The following is a 13,741-nucleotide window of genomic DNA, read 5'->3' on the forward strand; positions in this document are numbered from 1 at the left end:
TTAAAATTGTTGAGAGAATCCAAGACCCTTCATCCCTAAAAACATGCTCTACGGGAGCTCAAAAGAGATACCCACTCAACCAACAAAATGTCCTGTGAGTGATCATGCCTGCATCAATGAATCATCTTACAGCCGTGTCAATGAAACAATATCTCAGCAACAAGATTAAACTTTCAGTAGGAGTCTGGGAACGTACAAATGCTGAGAACTTGCATGACAATACTGACATTCATCAGCTCGTGGACTGTGTAACTAGTCATTCTAAACCACCATCTATTTAGGTATATACCATTGTATTGCTCACAGTGAACCAGCTGCAACCTCAAGCTAGTTCTTTCATCAATGGAACTACACCTGACAAAAATTGGATTTTTTTACTCACTTTAAAATCCTTTTCTCTGAAGTTCATTGAAGGACACTGCTTATTTTCTCATGGATGGGGTTGATGGCGTCACCTTCAGGACTAGGATGTGATTGCAACTTAAACTAAAAGCACGCCTAAGGGGCGGCCCTCTGGTGGTAGCCAAGCCTCCTATCTGCAACTCAGGATTCTAAACAAGACTGGGCAGTGTCCTTTATTGAACTTGAAGAATTTTACTAAGGACAAAAATATAAACATTTCTCTGTTGTTCACTGAAGGACACAGCTGAATTTCTCACAAATGAGACATCCCAAAGCAGTGCCAGAAAGACAGAAGAAGCTGTGGGTTCACAACCAAACCCCAGGTAGAATTCAAACTGCAGCCTGCATTATTTTCTGGCCAAGGCTGGCATCCGCAGATGTCAAAAACTTGGTAACGTGAACTGACAACCAAGTAGCTGCCTTGCAAACCTGAACAACAGAAGCAGCATGATGAAAGGCCTGGATCACTGTTCTACAGATCCATTTTGAAATGGTGGAAAACGAGGCAGCCTGTCCATGTCTAGGCCCCTCTGGAGCTATGAACAGAGCATCAGACTTTCAAATAGAAGCCGTGGCTGTGACATAACCTCTAATAGCCATGACCATAGTCAGGCAATGGAGGACCACTTCTTTCAGATGAGAGGGATGAGGGCACAAGGAAGGTAAGATCGTATCCTTGCTATAGTAAAAAAACGACACATTAGGCAAGAAAGATAGCATTGCAAAAAGAACCACCTTGTCCCCATACAACACCAAAAGGACTGCTTACAGAAAAAGCTGCAAACTCGAACAATTAGGAAGAAATGATGGCCATCAAGAAGGCCACAGCCATGAAAGTAATTTCTTTATACCTCATTAGATAATTGGGAATCTAGAACTAATAACATTTGAAAAATTACAGCCCAATATTATTACACGCATTAATAGGCTTGCTAGTCCTTGTCAGCAAAGGATATAGAAATCATGGTCTCTACAGCTTGCTAGAATTTGAAATAGTATAACCAGTTAGGTTATAACCAGTGTGGTTGGCCAAAAAAGAACCCAGAAGTGGGATGATGTCATCACCAAGATGACATGCCCAAGTAGTGTGGAAGAACACTCAGACCATTGATATAGAATACTATGAAATAAAGTGTTTTGGGTTTTTTGGAAAACGCATGTTAAAATTGAAACCAAGAAAATAGTTAAAATTATTTAAATTTGTGGAATCAAATACCACAATGCTTAACTTTCATATTTCTAGCAATCCATGTGGGCAAATCAGTGATTTCTTCAATGTGGAATTATCAACACATTTTTGTCACAGTTCTCTAAATACCTCATCAAAAATTCAGTCATATGGCTCTGTTCCCTTTAAATGCTCAATCAATATATTGTGATCTCAACTACACAATGGAGGAATATTAAGCAAGATATACACTTACGGGCACACAAAGCAGTTCCTATTTTTCTGATTACATCACAGAAGTGCAATAATACTTGGGCACTGTGATGGTTACTCTACTGCAATGCAGTCACCGTTCTGTTTTGGTGATAAGCTGTTTTAGGAAGTGAAGCCAGATTTAGTATAGTCACATTTTTTCTGCATGATGTGGACATTGAAAAGCTTGATTTTGTATGTATATTGTAAGGTGCATATTTCACCACAGCAAGTTTAGGATGAAGACATATTAAAGTATCTACTGGGAAATGCATCAGATGCATCTATGTACCACAGCACATATTCGTACATGTTCTAATGCAGGCTCTCTCAATTTTTTTTTACCTCAGGGGAACAGGTATAAAAATAATTAGCACGTGTTCTCTAGAAATGATTTCTTCTACAGGTCACAGAACAAAGATAATGGCTGTGTGTTCAGTAAGTTTTAAAGATATAAATTGAAAAATAGGGAATGTGGCATACTTTGTGAATTTGACACCCATAGTAGATAATGGGACTTTTGAACTTGCAGTAAAATCCATTTACACAAGACACAAGAAAGGTTACCTACAGGAAAATTTAGACGCTAGAAAATAAAAAACTGTGACCAGTCCGGTATAACCCCTCGTACTCTCAGCATGCCTCAGTCTGATAGAAAAGCAGTACTAAGAGTTTAGTCAGAGACACAGAGGGGTGTGACATCTGTGAACAGTATATACAAAGGGAAGAGCACAGGAATTCAGACTGGGATGTTCAAAATCAGAATAGCTGAAAGATGGGCAACATCAGCAAAACACAGACACGGAGATAAAAAAAAAAAAAAAAAGAACTGTGGACTGCCTTCAGCTCAAACAGCCACCTAAGGAATGAAGGAAAAGGGAAAACCTGAATGTAAAGAATTTTCCCCTTCATGAGGACCATTAGGAATGGCAAAGAAAGCGTCATGCTTTTTAATGGAAGCAGGGGCTGTGAAGTAGACATGCTTAGCAAGAACTACATCCAGACAATGGAGGAAAATCACCTTTTGAACTCCAGCCGGACAGAAGGTTGAAAGAACAATTTCCTGATTGAGGTAAAAGGCCAAAACCACCCAAGAGAGGAAGGAAATTCTGGGTCTCAACACAACCTTGTCCTTTGCATAAGACCATAAAAATATCTTTTGCAGGCTAGGGTCGCCAGCTCAGCACTCACCTTCCCGAGCAAATTGCAACATGGTATGGAACCTTGTGAGTAAGTGTGGAAAGGAAAACATCCCTGATAGGGTCAAAAAAGGTTGTTTTTGAAGTGCAGAGAGAACCAAAATTGGGATCCTACAGATTAATGGTTGAAAGCACAGGGGAAGCCACAAGTCATGAGAGAAACCCTGCATGAAGGTCTTAAAAGAATGGGGAGCTAACGATCTCTGGTACAAGGTCTGCCCCTTGAGAGTACTCAGGGCTAAATACTAATCCAAATACTAATCCAAGTCTAACTGCATAAAGACCAGGATTCATCCCATTGAAAATTTTCTTGTGTGAAAGTTTCTTTCCTCATACCAAATGAAGTATGCCTTCCATATGCAATCATAGACCTTGCATAAATTAGACTTCCCCATTTTCAACATTGTAGAAATCACCGATTCAGAGATGGCTCTGTTCCTCAAGACCTGGGTTTCAACAGCCAAGCCGTTAAAGCTAGTTACTGGGAAGGAGGACGGTAAACTGGTCTTTGGGACAGAAGATCCAGACAATCTGGAAGAATCCACAGAGTAACAGATCGGAGTACCACATCCTCCTGGGTCAGTTCCGAGCAATAAGAATAATTGGAATGCCCTTCATCTCAGTTCTGGGGAGCAGATGAGAAAGAAGCTTCAGAGAAGGAAAGTGGTAGAACAGATTGTACTGATCCCACAGAGTCACTAAGTATCCACTGCTTCAGAGACAGGATCTCTGCTTCTAGAGACACACCATATGTGTGTCTCTAGAAGAGGTCTGATACTCCCCAGCTGTAGCACAGATCCTAGAATACCTCCGGGTGCATGGACCACTCTCAATGGGTCCAGGTATTGCCGGCTGAGGAGACCTGCCTGCCTGGAAATCATCCATGCCTGGGATGAAAACAATTCTGCCTGACCATTGAAAAGCTGTACAGGGGGGGTGTCAGCAAAAGTCATTGGAGGACAGACAGACTGTACTCTCAGCATAGCCATAAAACCAACCACGCTGGGAAGGAAGTGCTTTTATGCCTAGCATGGTCAGTTTGAAATAGGAAACCGGGGGACTGGTAGGATCACCAGGTTATTTCACACAAAGAAAAACACAGAGAACAGGATACTTTTTAACACAAGTACATGGTACAATATAAACATTTCAGGAATATGAAATGTTTGGGTAACAAACATTTTAAAAACTTAGAGACTCAGCATCTAATAGTCCTGGCTGCTGAAGGCTCAGAAAAAACAACAAAAGAGAAAAATTCCCTGCTCAGCTTGCCAGCCAGCGTGCAAACAAACCGAATTAACATGCCTACGTTAAAAACAGGGGTTTAGTTAACACACATTTACAAATACATGCGCAAGCTATACAGCCTCGTCACAGCACCCTGATTTTCTGTAGTTCCTAACTCTACAAATTTTAAGAGCCCCCATAGTAGAGGCACATGTATTTAATGGATAGATCAAGGGCAGGTGGACCTGAGGGAGCCCACCCCTCCTTAAAGGTACAGAAGCCTTCAAGGTCATCATCAGATCAATAAAGTTCCTGCAGGGGATTGCATGGAAGCATGCTTATGGTCTCTGCAGTTAGAATTGCAATTTGGCCTATAAACATCTGCATAACTGCAGTGAAATCCTACCAAAAAAGAGAGCAGGAGCAGCGGCAGCAGGAAGATGCTTCCTCTATACTGAATGACAGAAACATGAGGCACTTCAACCAACAGATGACTTCAATGCTCAGTCTCTCTGTATTAACCTCTTCTATGGTGAACCAATGAAGAATAGAGATTAGTAAATGGTACCCAATGTCCTGAAAAAAAGATCCTGGTGCTCGGCCTACATGGCCTACTTACAAAGTTAGTCTTCAAAGACAAGGTCACACCTGGGGCTTTTAGCTCGGAAAGGGCTCCACAGCTAACTGACATAGAACATTCAAGTCTGGAAAGTGCAACAGTACGACGGCCAGTGCACACAAGTCACATTACAGGGTAGCCCTGAAATCTTCCAATTCAATGGAGTCCTAATACAGTCTCCGAATGTGGAACTGCTGGTCCAGATAGTTGTATATAGAGACTAGCTAAGCAGTTTGTAGAGGAATCTTGATTAAAGCAACAATAACCCTGACTGAAGAAAAAAACAGCTGGGTGGCACCCCTATCTCAGTACAGTAAAAGTGACTGGGCAGCTGTAAAGACATCTGGATCACTTTTACTGAAAAGCCATCTGGATCACTTTTACTGAAAAGCCAATTGCCAGCTGAAAGAAACAGTACCGAGCCTTTATAAATGGCCTGATAGTTAACCACTTCCCGCTGGCCATATGCATATATGCAGCCTCTCAGCGGGTGTGCTTTAACACAAAGCAGCTGCATATATGTGTCTCTAGGTAAACACTTTACTGTGCTGGGAGGCTGCTCCCTGCACAGTAATGAGTGGGTACCGGAAAGCTCCCAATTGCATACTTGCGATTGAAAGCTTTCTGATCATGTGACTGCTGTGAGTGCTAATAAAAACGGTCACATGATAGGAATTACCACCCCTGCCTCCTGGCATTTAGATCTTGTTAAGGGTTCGGGAGGCAGCAGTAGGAAGGGGTTAAGAAAAGCAGTCAACATAAAACAACAACTGAAGGCCGTTAGAGTCAGAATACTGCCAGCGTAGATGCAAACAGTTTTAGTGGTCTAAAAGGACAATTGTAAAGATGCTATTACCTTGTATGGATTTCAGATGAACAGGTTTACCTGGTTGCTGAAAAGATCTCATCAAACTTTATCTTCAGCTGTCTTCCCTCACTGAGAGGCCAACTGGAATCTTCCTGGTGACAGAAGATGACACTGTTCAGAACGGCAGTGGACACTCCTAATGCACTGATCATCTCTCTGTCCATTTCTGCACATTTCGTACTAAGGCTGACTTTCTCTCCATGCCTGGCAAGAAATGTAAACAAATTATTAACACAGAGCACACATGATAAAGGCAGATGTCCCACTTCAGCAGTAAAGCAACAGCTCAAGAAAATAATCACCATATAAAAAATATATCAGATTTTTGACTTACCAGCAGTAGTACACACAATCTTTAGCCTTTAAACAATGGTTACATGCAGCTACCTGCAAAAAAAGAAAGCTGCAGGGACATCCCCTATATAACCCTTCCGACCCCAAAATTAGCCTCAGTTTTGAAGCAAGCCTTAGTGCAATGTAAATCACCAGAATACCCTCTATCTTGATCCTGCGGAGCAGACAAGGGAGAAGCTGGAGGGGTAGAAAGGGGTAGATCAGGGTGAACGGAGCTCAGGGGCATCCACTGCAAGGGCCCAAGGGTCCAGATTGATGTTGAATCACAATGTCATAAGATCCACGTCCAGTATCCCTTGCCTGTGGTAAAGGGCTTGATGTACCTCCAGACAGAGAGCCCATTCTCCCAGATCCAGCCACTGAGTACTAAGAAATTCAGCAAGTCAATACCTAAGCATGGGATGTATAGGGATGGTGGGGCTGGAACATAGAGTTCTGCCCAAGAGATGACCAAGTCTGCTTCCATTTGAGCATCGCAACCTTCTTGTTAGGTGACCTTGCAACTGAGGGGTCCAGTGAAGAATGGAATACAAAATTGCATTGCAGGATGTTATTGTAAAGACAAGCTTCCTCCAACGACTAAGTCATGTACAAAGAGGGCATCCAGGATTTGTCTCCAGCCCCACAGACTGGCATCTGTCATGATAACTTTCAATGTCTTTCAAGGTAAAGGGTTCTCTGACTCAAGTTCTGGTTTGGAAATCCCCAACACCAGGGGTATGGCCTTGCAGATCAGCTGTATGGGGCAATCCAAGGATTGAAAAGGTGTGTGTCACATTGCCACAATGTTAAGGTGCAACAGCCTCGAGTGAAACTTGGCATACGGTACAGCTTCAAAGCAGGTTACCATCAGGTCCAAGACCCTCATGCAGAAACAAATCTAGAATAGACCCTGGGATTGAAGGGTCCGGGCACGAGAGAAGCGGGACAGAGTTTTGTCCCAGGACAGGAAGATCCTGGACAGGGTCATATCTATCCTGGGCCTGATAGCTGAAGGGTCAGTTCCAGTTATGACTTCCAAAGCTTGAGGATCCCACCAAAGTCCTCTAGAGTCTGCACTGTCCCACAGGCAGTGGCTGACAGGGATATGGAGGACTGATCCTTTAGCAAGTGTATCCCCTGAGAACAGAGCAGAGCTAGAACTGGGAAAGCTCCTTAATGAAAACCAGGGGAAGCTGTGAACAGGTCACAGGGATGAGTAACAAATTAGTAATGCTAATCATCCACTGTAAAATGAAGATATCATTGGTGAGGAGTAAAGATGCAAATGTTCAAGTAATCCCAGGCATCCCTGATGTCTATCAAAAGCCAGAAAATTGCCCAAGAGCAGGGAGGCAATGACAGACCTGGCTGATTCCTTAAAGAACCCACAGGAACTAATTGATAGTCTTCAGATCAAGAATGGGTGAAACTCCTTCATATGGCTTGGAAACTGTAAACAGATTGAAGTAAAACCCTAAAAGTATTTCTTAGTCGGAGCTGGGGAAATCAACCCTTGCAACAGAAGCTGCTGAAGAGAAGCAAGAAGATCCACCCATCTTTGTAGGGAGAGAGGAAACTTTAAGGGCATGAAGTGGGAAGAAGGCAAAGTCTGAAACTCGTGTTTTTAGCACTAGAAAACTACACTCTGGGCATCTGAAATTTCCAGGAACCAGAAGAACAAAAATGCCAACAGAAGCAGGGTCACTCCTTCACAGAGAGCAGGGCTTGGAGCAAGACTTGACCAGTTTAGAGGACCACATCATCCCACAAATGTTTGTTCAAGACTTGAACTTGGGACAAGAGGCCTGAGAGGGGCAAAAGGAACTTTCCCTAACTTCAGGTGTAGAAGATCTACCTGCAGAAGCACAAGCACTCTTTTTCTGGGTGGAGGAAAGTGCTTCTACTCCCTATAAACTTCTCAATGTACTTATCCAAGGAGAAACTAATTAAATATTTTCCCTCAAAAGGACAGATGCTCAAGGAGTTTCTTGCACAAACGTTCTGTTGACCAGCATTTGAGTCAAAGAATCTTTCTATATGGACTAAGAGGAGGCTCATACTGAAGAACTGGATAAGCATATCTGCCAGGCCATTTATGTGTAAGGCCACAGGCAGGAGAACTAGTTGGTCAAGCTAGGGTCGTGGGCCATGCGCTTAGTGAAGACAAGGGTCTGTCAAACTGCCATGAAAGCAACCACAGGTTGCACGGTGGGGCTTGCCAACTTAGAAAAAAAAAAAAAAGGCATCTAACCTTTTGTCCACTGGGTCCAGCTAGCTTCTTGTTAAGACAAGAGATGGCAAGTTCCACTACAGGAACTGTCCATTTTTGCATAAACCCCTCCTCAATAGGATATTGCGTAGCAAAAATATTTGGAGGAACAAAAAGGTTTTTAGGGTGATGCCAGTCCCCATATAAGAGGGGCTCTAAGAGTAAGGGGACTGGGAAACATTTTTATCAGTCTTGGGCAATTATAGGAACCTCATGCGGGAGACCCTGGAGGTGAATTAACGGTAATGCTACAAAACAGCGAAAGGCATCTATAAGCAACAGCATCCTTTTTTAAAAATAATTCCTTTGCTTATATATTTTCTGGTCTGGTAGCCAAGAATGGTACAATATAAGTAAGCAGAAGGTAAAAATACATGGCAATAAGAACCAAGTATAACAGATACACAAGTAGACTATCAACGTTATGGTGCAAACAGGAACAGACAACAGCATAAAAGATCAGTTATATGGTCACAGTCTTTGAGCCGGGGTGCCTGAGTGCAAAAGTCCAGTGTGAACAACCATCTGCAAGAGCTAAATGGAGGACCGGGACATCTTGGAATGATCATAAACCCTCAAATATGAAAAAAGGGAAAGAAGGTCCCATACAGAGAATCAGGCACCACACTGATAAAGCACTTCCGGTATATAGCTCCCAGTAAGACGGGAAGATGGGGAAGACTATGGATGTACAGGGGGAGCTAGACAGGATGGGAAGCGGGACACAGGGAAAGGGGAATAGTGAAAAAGGGGAAGGGAGAACAAAAGGGAAGGAATTAGAAACAAGGGAATTTCAGACAATAAACCTCAAGAAAGACAGAAAAAGGGAGTGTGAAATCTGAAAGAAACCAGTTGAAAGGGGAGCAGCGGAATAGAGCAGGGAGTCTCTCCCATCCGGGGGCTGCAGAGAATCAGGAAAGACAAGATGGGGCCCCTCAGACCAGCCCAGAGGGTATCTGAAGATAGGAGTCAGTATAGACAAAGTATTGCCATGGTCTCCAGGTGTCTCAGAATATTTCATCCAGTCATATAAAGAGGCCGTGAGGTCCTCCATGTCCTGTAGCTCATTGACTTTAGAAAACCAAAGGGACCTCATAGGTGGGTGCACAGACCTCCAGCACAGGGGAATACAGGCTTTTGCCACATTTCACAATTGAATTGTCAGTTAGGCCTTATACTTTTTAATAGGGCGGTCTGTAAGGTGCAATAAACCCACTGCTGGGTCACACGCCACATCGACACTCGTCAAGTCCTTAATAGTGCTGGTCACTATCAACCAGAATGGTTTGATTTTAGGGCAGGTCCAAAAGATATGTATAATAGTACCATGGTCAGTGCCGCACCTCCAACATAGGTCCGAAATCTGGGGAAAATGAGGTGTAGGGTTGTAGGGACCATATACCTCCGGATCAGGTTTCCTGGACCCGAGTCAATGGAGGATTTCTGTGCAAAGTGGAGAATCTTCTCCTTCTGCATGTCCGTGAAACGGAGGCCCAGGTCGGCTTCCCAGTGGGAAAGGAAGGTAGGTGTAAAGTCATCTTGGAGGACTGATCATGGCAGAATAGAGAATAGAAAGAGAGCATCAGATAGGCTCCTTCTTGTGACAGATGTTTTCCAGTTCCATAAGACGGCGACAGAATGCCGGAGATCGGGAACATTATCAAAGAAAATGTCGAACTTGTAGGTTGTTCCAAAAGTCCAGCGGTGGGTCCGCAGCCGCCAACAAGGCAGAGGGGGCAAGATTGTCATCTGGATCCAGGAAATCATAAAGATGAAGGTGTCCAGTAACAGCCATGTGTTGAAACTGAGGGTTGTTCAGTCCCGGTTGGAATGCTGGATTTCCCAAAACGAGGAGCATGGGGGATGGCAACGGAGAAAGGGAAGAATTACGAAAAGTCTCCCGGGACACCAACAAAGTGCTGAGCGTAGGGTGGTCCAACAGATCCTGGGACATTCGTGATGAGATCCAATGCCAGCTTCTGGCGGTGCCCTGAGAGTCCTCCAACTCCATTGCTACCCAAGGTTTCGCCTCTACATGGCAATTCCAATCTATTAACCTTGTCAGGTGGGCCGCTCTGCAGTAGGCTCGAACATCCGGGAGACCCAGCCCACCTAGACACTTAGGAAGATGTAGAAGCTGAAGATGGGCTTCCGATGGGACCAAATGAAATCTCGGAAGAGAGAGCAACGGCATCCTTAAGCTTGGATGCAATTTCAGCAAAAGGCAACTCATTCTGATCAGATTCCTCAGAAGGAGGTGGTTTTTTAATGGATATAGAGGTGTGCCTTCTACAAAAGTTCACCATACTCGAGGGTACACTTAAGAAGTTTTTTTAAGGCAGTAGTTCACAGGTAACAGGTATAGCGAATGCAAGTCGGCTGGGAATGAGGGCCATTAAAAACTGGCCGAATTTCCCAATCTAAACAAATATTCAGGCTCACAAATATATGATGCTCATAAGTAAATTACAAATCATAAATGTCCACTCAAAATTAGTGAATATCCCATATAATAATTAATTTATCCTTCTCCAGAACCAAAATAATAAACACCAAAGGACCGTGTGTGATGAAGACTGAAGATTCCAAACAATCTTTAGATCAAAAAAGCTTCCACCTTTCACCTGTGCACACCAACATCAATTGCACTCACCAGATAATGGTGAATGAGAAGCCTTTAGGGATTTTTAGGGATCCTAAACCCTCTTTTCATCAGCTCTATAGTATCCTTACACCGCCAGGTTATGATCTTCTTTCAGGTCCCCACCACAGCCCTATGAATCCGCTCCACCGTGTCACCAGGGAAAAAATCTTATATATAGTGTAATATTGCCAGATCAATAGTATAGACAAAAAAACAAAATCGAGGCCACTCACATTTTACCAACTTGTAAAAGGCACATTTATTAAACCAATACCAGCCAGATGATAACGACCAGCTCACAGCCCCATTATCCAGGATTCTCACATCAAATGCATGGTGACACCGTACTGCTAGGGTGACAGTATGTTAAAAAAAAATAATAATAATGTAAAAAGATGATAAGATAAAAATGTCAAAACATTTTTTGAAAAATTATAATTTTTGGTTATAAACTTAATTTGTTTTTTTTTTTTGTTTTTTTTTAATTAAAAATATAGATGAATACATTTTGGCCAAGATTTAAGAGGATAGATTATTTATTTGCACAATTTTATAAGAAAAACACTTTTCAAAATGTTTGGACTTTATTTATATAGCAAATAAAAATCCCAGTGGTGAATAAATACCACCAAAATAAAGTTTTATCTGTCTCAAAAAATTGCAAAAAAAATTAATTAGGGTACAGTGTTGCATGACCGCGCAATTGTCATTCAAAGTGTGATAGCACTGAAAGCTGAAAATTGGCCTGGACAGGAAGGGGGTAAAAGTGTCCAGACTTGAAATGGTTAAATCACATTCACATTTAAAAGGAAGGGGAAGCCAATTCCCCTGAAACATGTTGGCTTTACCTGTTACTAGTGAATCATTACCTTCTATAAGCTTCTCAGATATACCCTCTCTGTCAATATCAAGCCTCTAATCGTCCGAGAAGGGGGAGGGGTCTTCATCTACCTCCTCATCAGGCAATGTATCTGCAGCTGAGGCAAAGTCAGACAACTTCCCAGCGGGGGAGACTGAAGGGGCTTGCTAGTTACCCTTTTAATTCTTGAATTCTTAGAGGAGTGAAATTCTGACCCTGAAATCAGACATTATATTAGAAAATTCCTGTGCCAGGCACTTAACTCTGCTGAGCCCAGACAGACTTTCAAAGATCACTGTGCTGCACAATAGAAAACTGAGAGCAGTTTGTGCCAACCACTTACATCAGGCTAAGGGAAAAAATAGCACCAATTTTAAATAGCTGCTGGCTCACCCTCCATGATTGTGACACAACATTTAATATGTTGCAGCCTATGCTCCTTCCACATAGGGATAGGAAAGAAAGATTTAAAGGACGCAAGCCTTGCATTTATCAGGGCAATTGTCTGCATTCTGGGCAAGATGTAGAGGATGAGCCCCCATCCCCCAAAGGGGTCTTTAGAGCTGGTGCTCTGCCGCCAGCAGACCGAGGACCTGGGCTTGTAAAGTATCCCCCAGCTAGTTCTTGTGTCAGAGTGGGTGCCTGAAATGACAATACAGGCCAGCCCCACATTTTCATCCAAATGGAGTTTGGGTAAGGTCCCCTTAGCTGAGCAATCAACTGATCCAAAAGCTGCAGAAGCAGCCAAAGTAGCAATGGTGCTGTCAGGACTCTTAATAGAAGAATCACCATAGAGAAAAACCTCCACAGAAAATAGGTAGGCATCTATCAGTAGAGAGAAGAGGTCCATCACTTTAAGGATACTAGAGAAAAACTGACATTAGCTAGGAGTGGGAGTGGTTATATAGGGGATGTTCCTACGACTTTGGGGGTTTCAGGGGGGGGGGTGTTGCCAGTGCTCAATCACCTAAAAGCACCTAATCCGTGATTAAAGGATAAGTTCACCTTTGGAACATGTTACATGTCCCACCCATTTTTTGGCTGAAACATTTAACATGTTCCAGCTCCTGCACCTTCTCCCCCCTTCCATGACAGTGGGTGGGGGATTTTCTCCCCACTCTCACAATTTAAAAAGAGTGCAGCCATGCGGAGCTCTGCCCACACGGCCACATCATTCATTCACAGAGCTCTTTGAATTAATGAACCACAAGTACCATTGCCCACTGCCGCTATTGACTTTCAGTTATTGCGAGGGCGCTGATAAGCACTCTTATAGTTCACCGATTCTTCCGATCAGTCTTTCTGTTCAGTAAGTTCCTGCCCCACACAGGAGAAATGAGCAGACAGCTGACCATCTGCAGGATCTTGTAACTGCACCTGCGATCTGCTGATCAAAGGTGCAATGCTTTACAGACTGTAGAGTGAAAAATTAGTAAATGCACGATTTAATCTGAAAAAAAGATGTGCATTTATTATGTTTTTTTTACAACAGGTGAACTTACGCAGAACTTCACTCTCTCAATCATCATTGACTAATTTTTAGTCCTTATGCTGCTAGAATTGTAAATAAATACAAAAGAATATCGTATTTACTGGTTTTAAACCTTTTTTTTTACATTTCATCAGTTACTTCCTGGTTTTCTTGCATAGGCAAATTATGTCATGCAGGAGTCTTCAAGAAGGAAGGAGGGATTTTCTCAGCTAAACACACCCTCCTGCCTGCATTACTGAGCTAAGGGCAGATGGATTCCAGGAAGTTCATGCTACATTGATCAACTGCCCTTACTGAAGATAGCCATGGCCAGAAATGCTAGGGAGTGTTTTTAAAAGTGATTTCCCGGGAAAAAATAAAATCTTCCATGGACTCAATATGCAAATTCCTTAGAGTGTTTACTTTC

General features: G+C 42.8%; 1 protein-coding gene across 2 annotated transcripts in view; it reads right to left on the reverse strand.

Annotated features, from left to right (window-relative positions):
• Window positions 1–13,741, reverse strand: part of RAD50 (RAD50 double strand break repair protein) — a 181,473-nt gene that overhangs the window by 131,352 nt on the left and 36,380 nt on the right. For both annotated transcript variants that reach the window (XM_089694055.1, XM_089694054.1), the window contains exon 5: window positions 5,754–5,939. In XM_089694055.1, the coding sequence (XP_089550181.1) occupies window positions 5,754–5,939 (186 nt within the window). The remainder of the gene's footprint in view (window positions 1–5,753; window positions 5,940–13,741) is intronic.

Source organism: Staurois parvus, unplaced genomic scaffold, assembly GCF_062004578.1.
Source record: "Staurois parvus isolate SC_StPar_1 unplaced genomic scaffold, SC_StPar_1.0 ptg000648l, whole genome shotgun sequence".
Classification (NCBI taxonomy): domain Eukaryota; kingdom Metazoa; phylum Chordata; class Amphibia; order Anura; family Ranidae; genus Staurois; species Staurois parvus.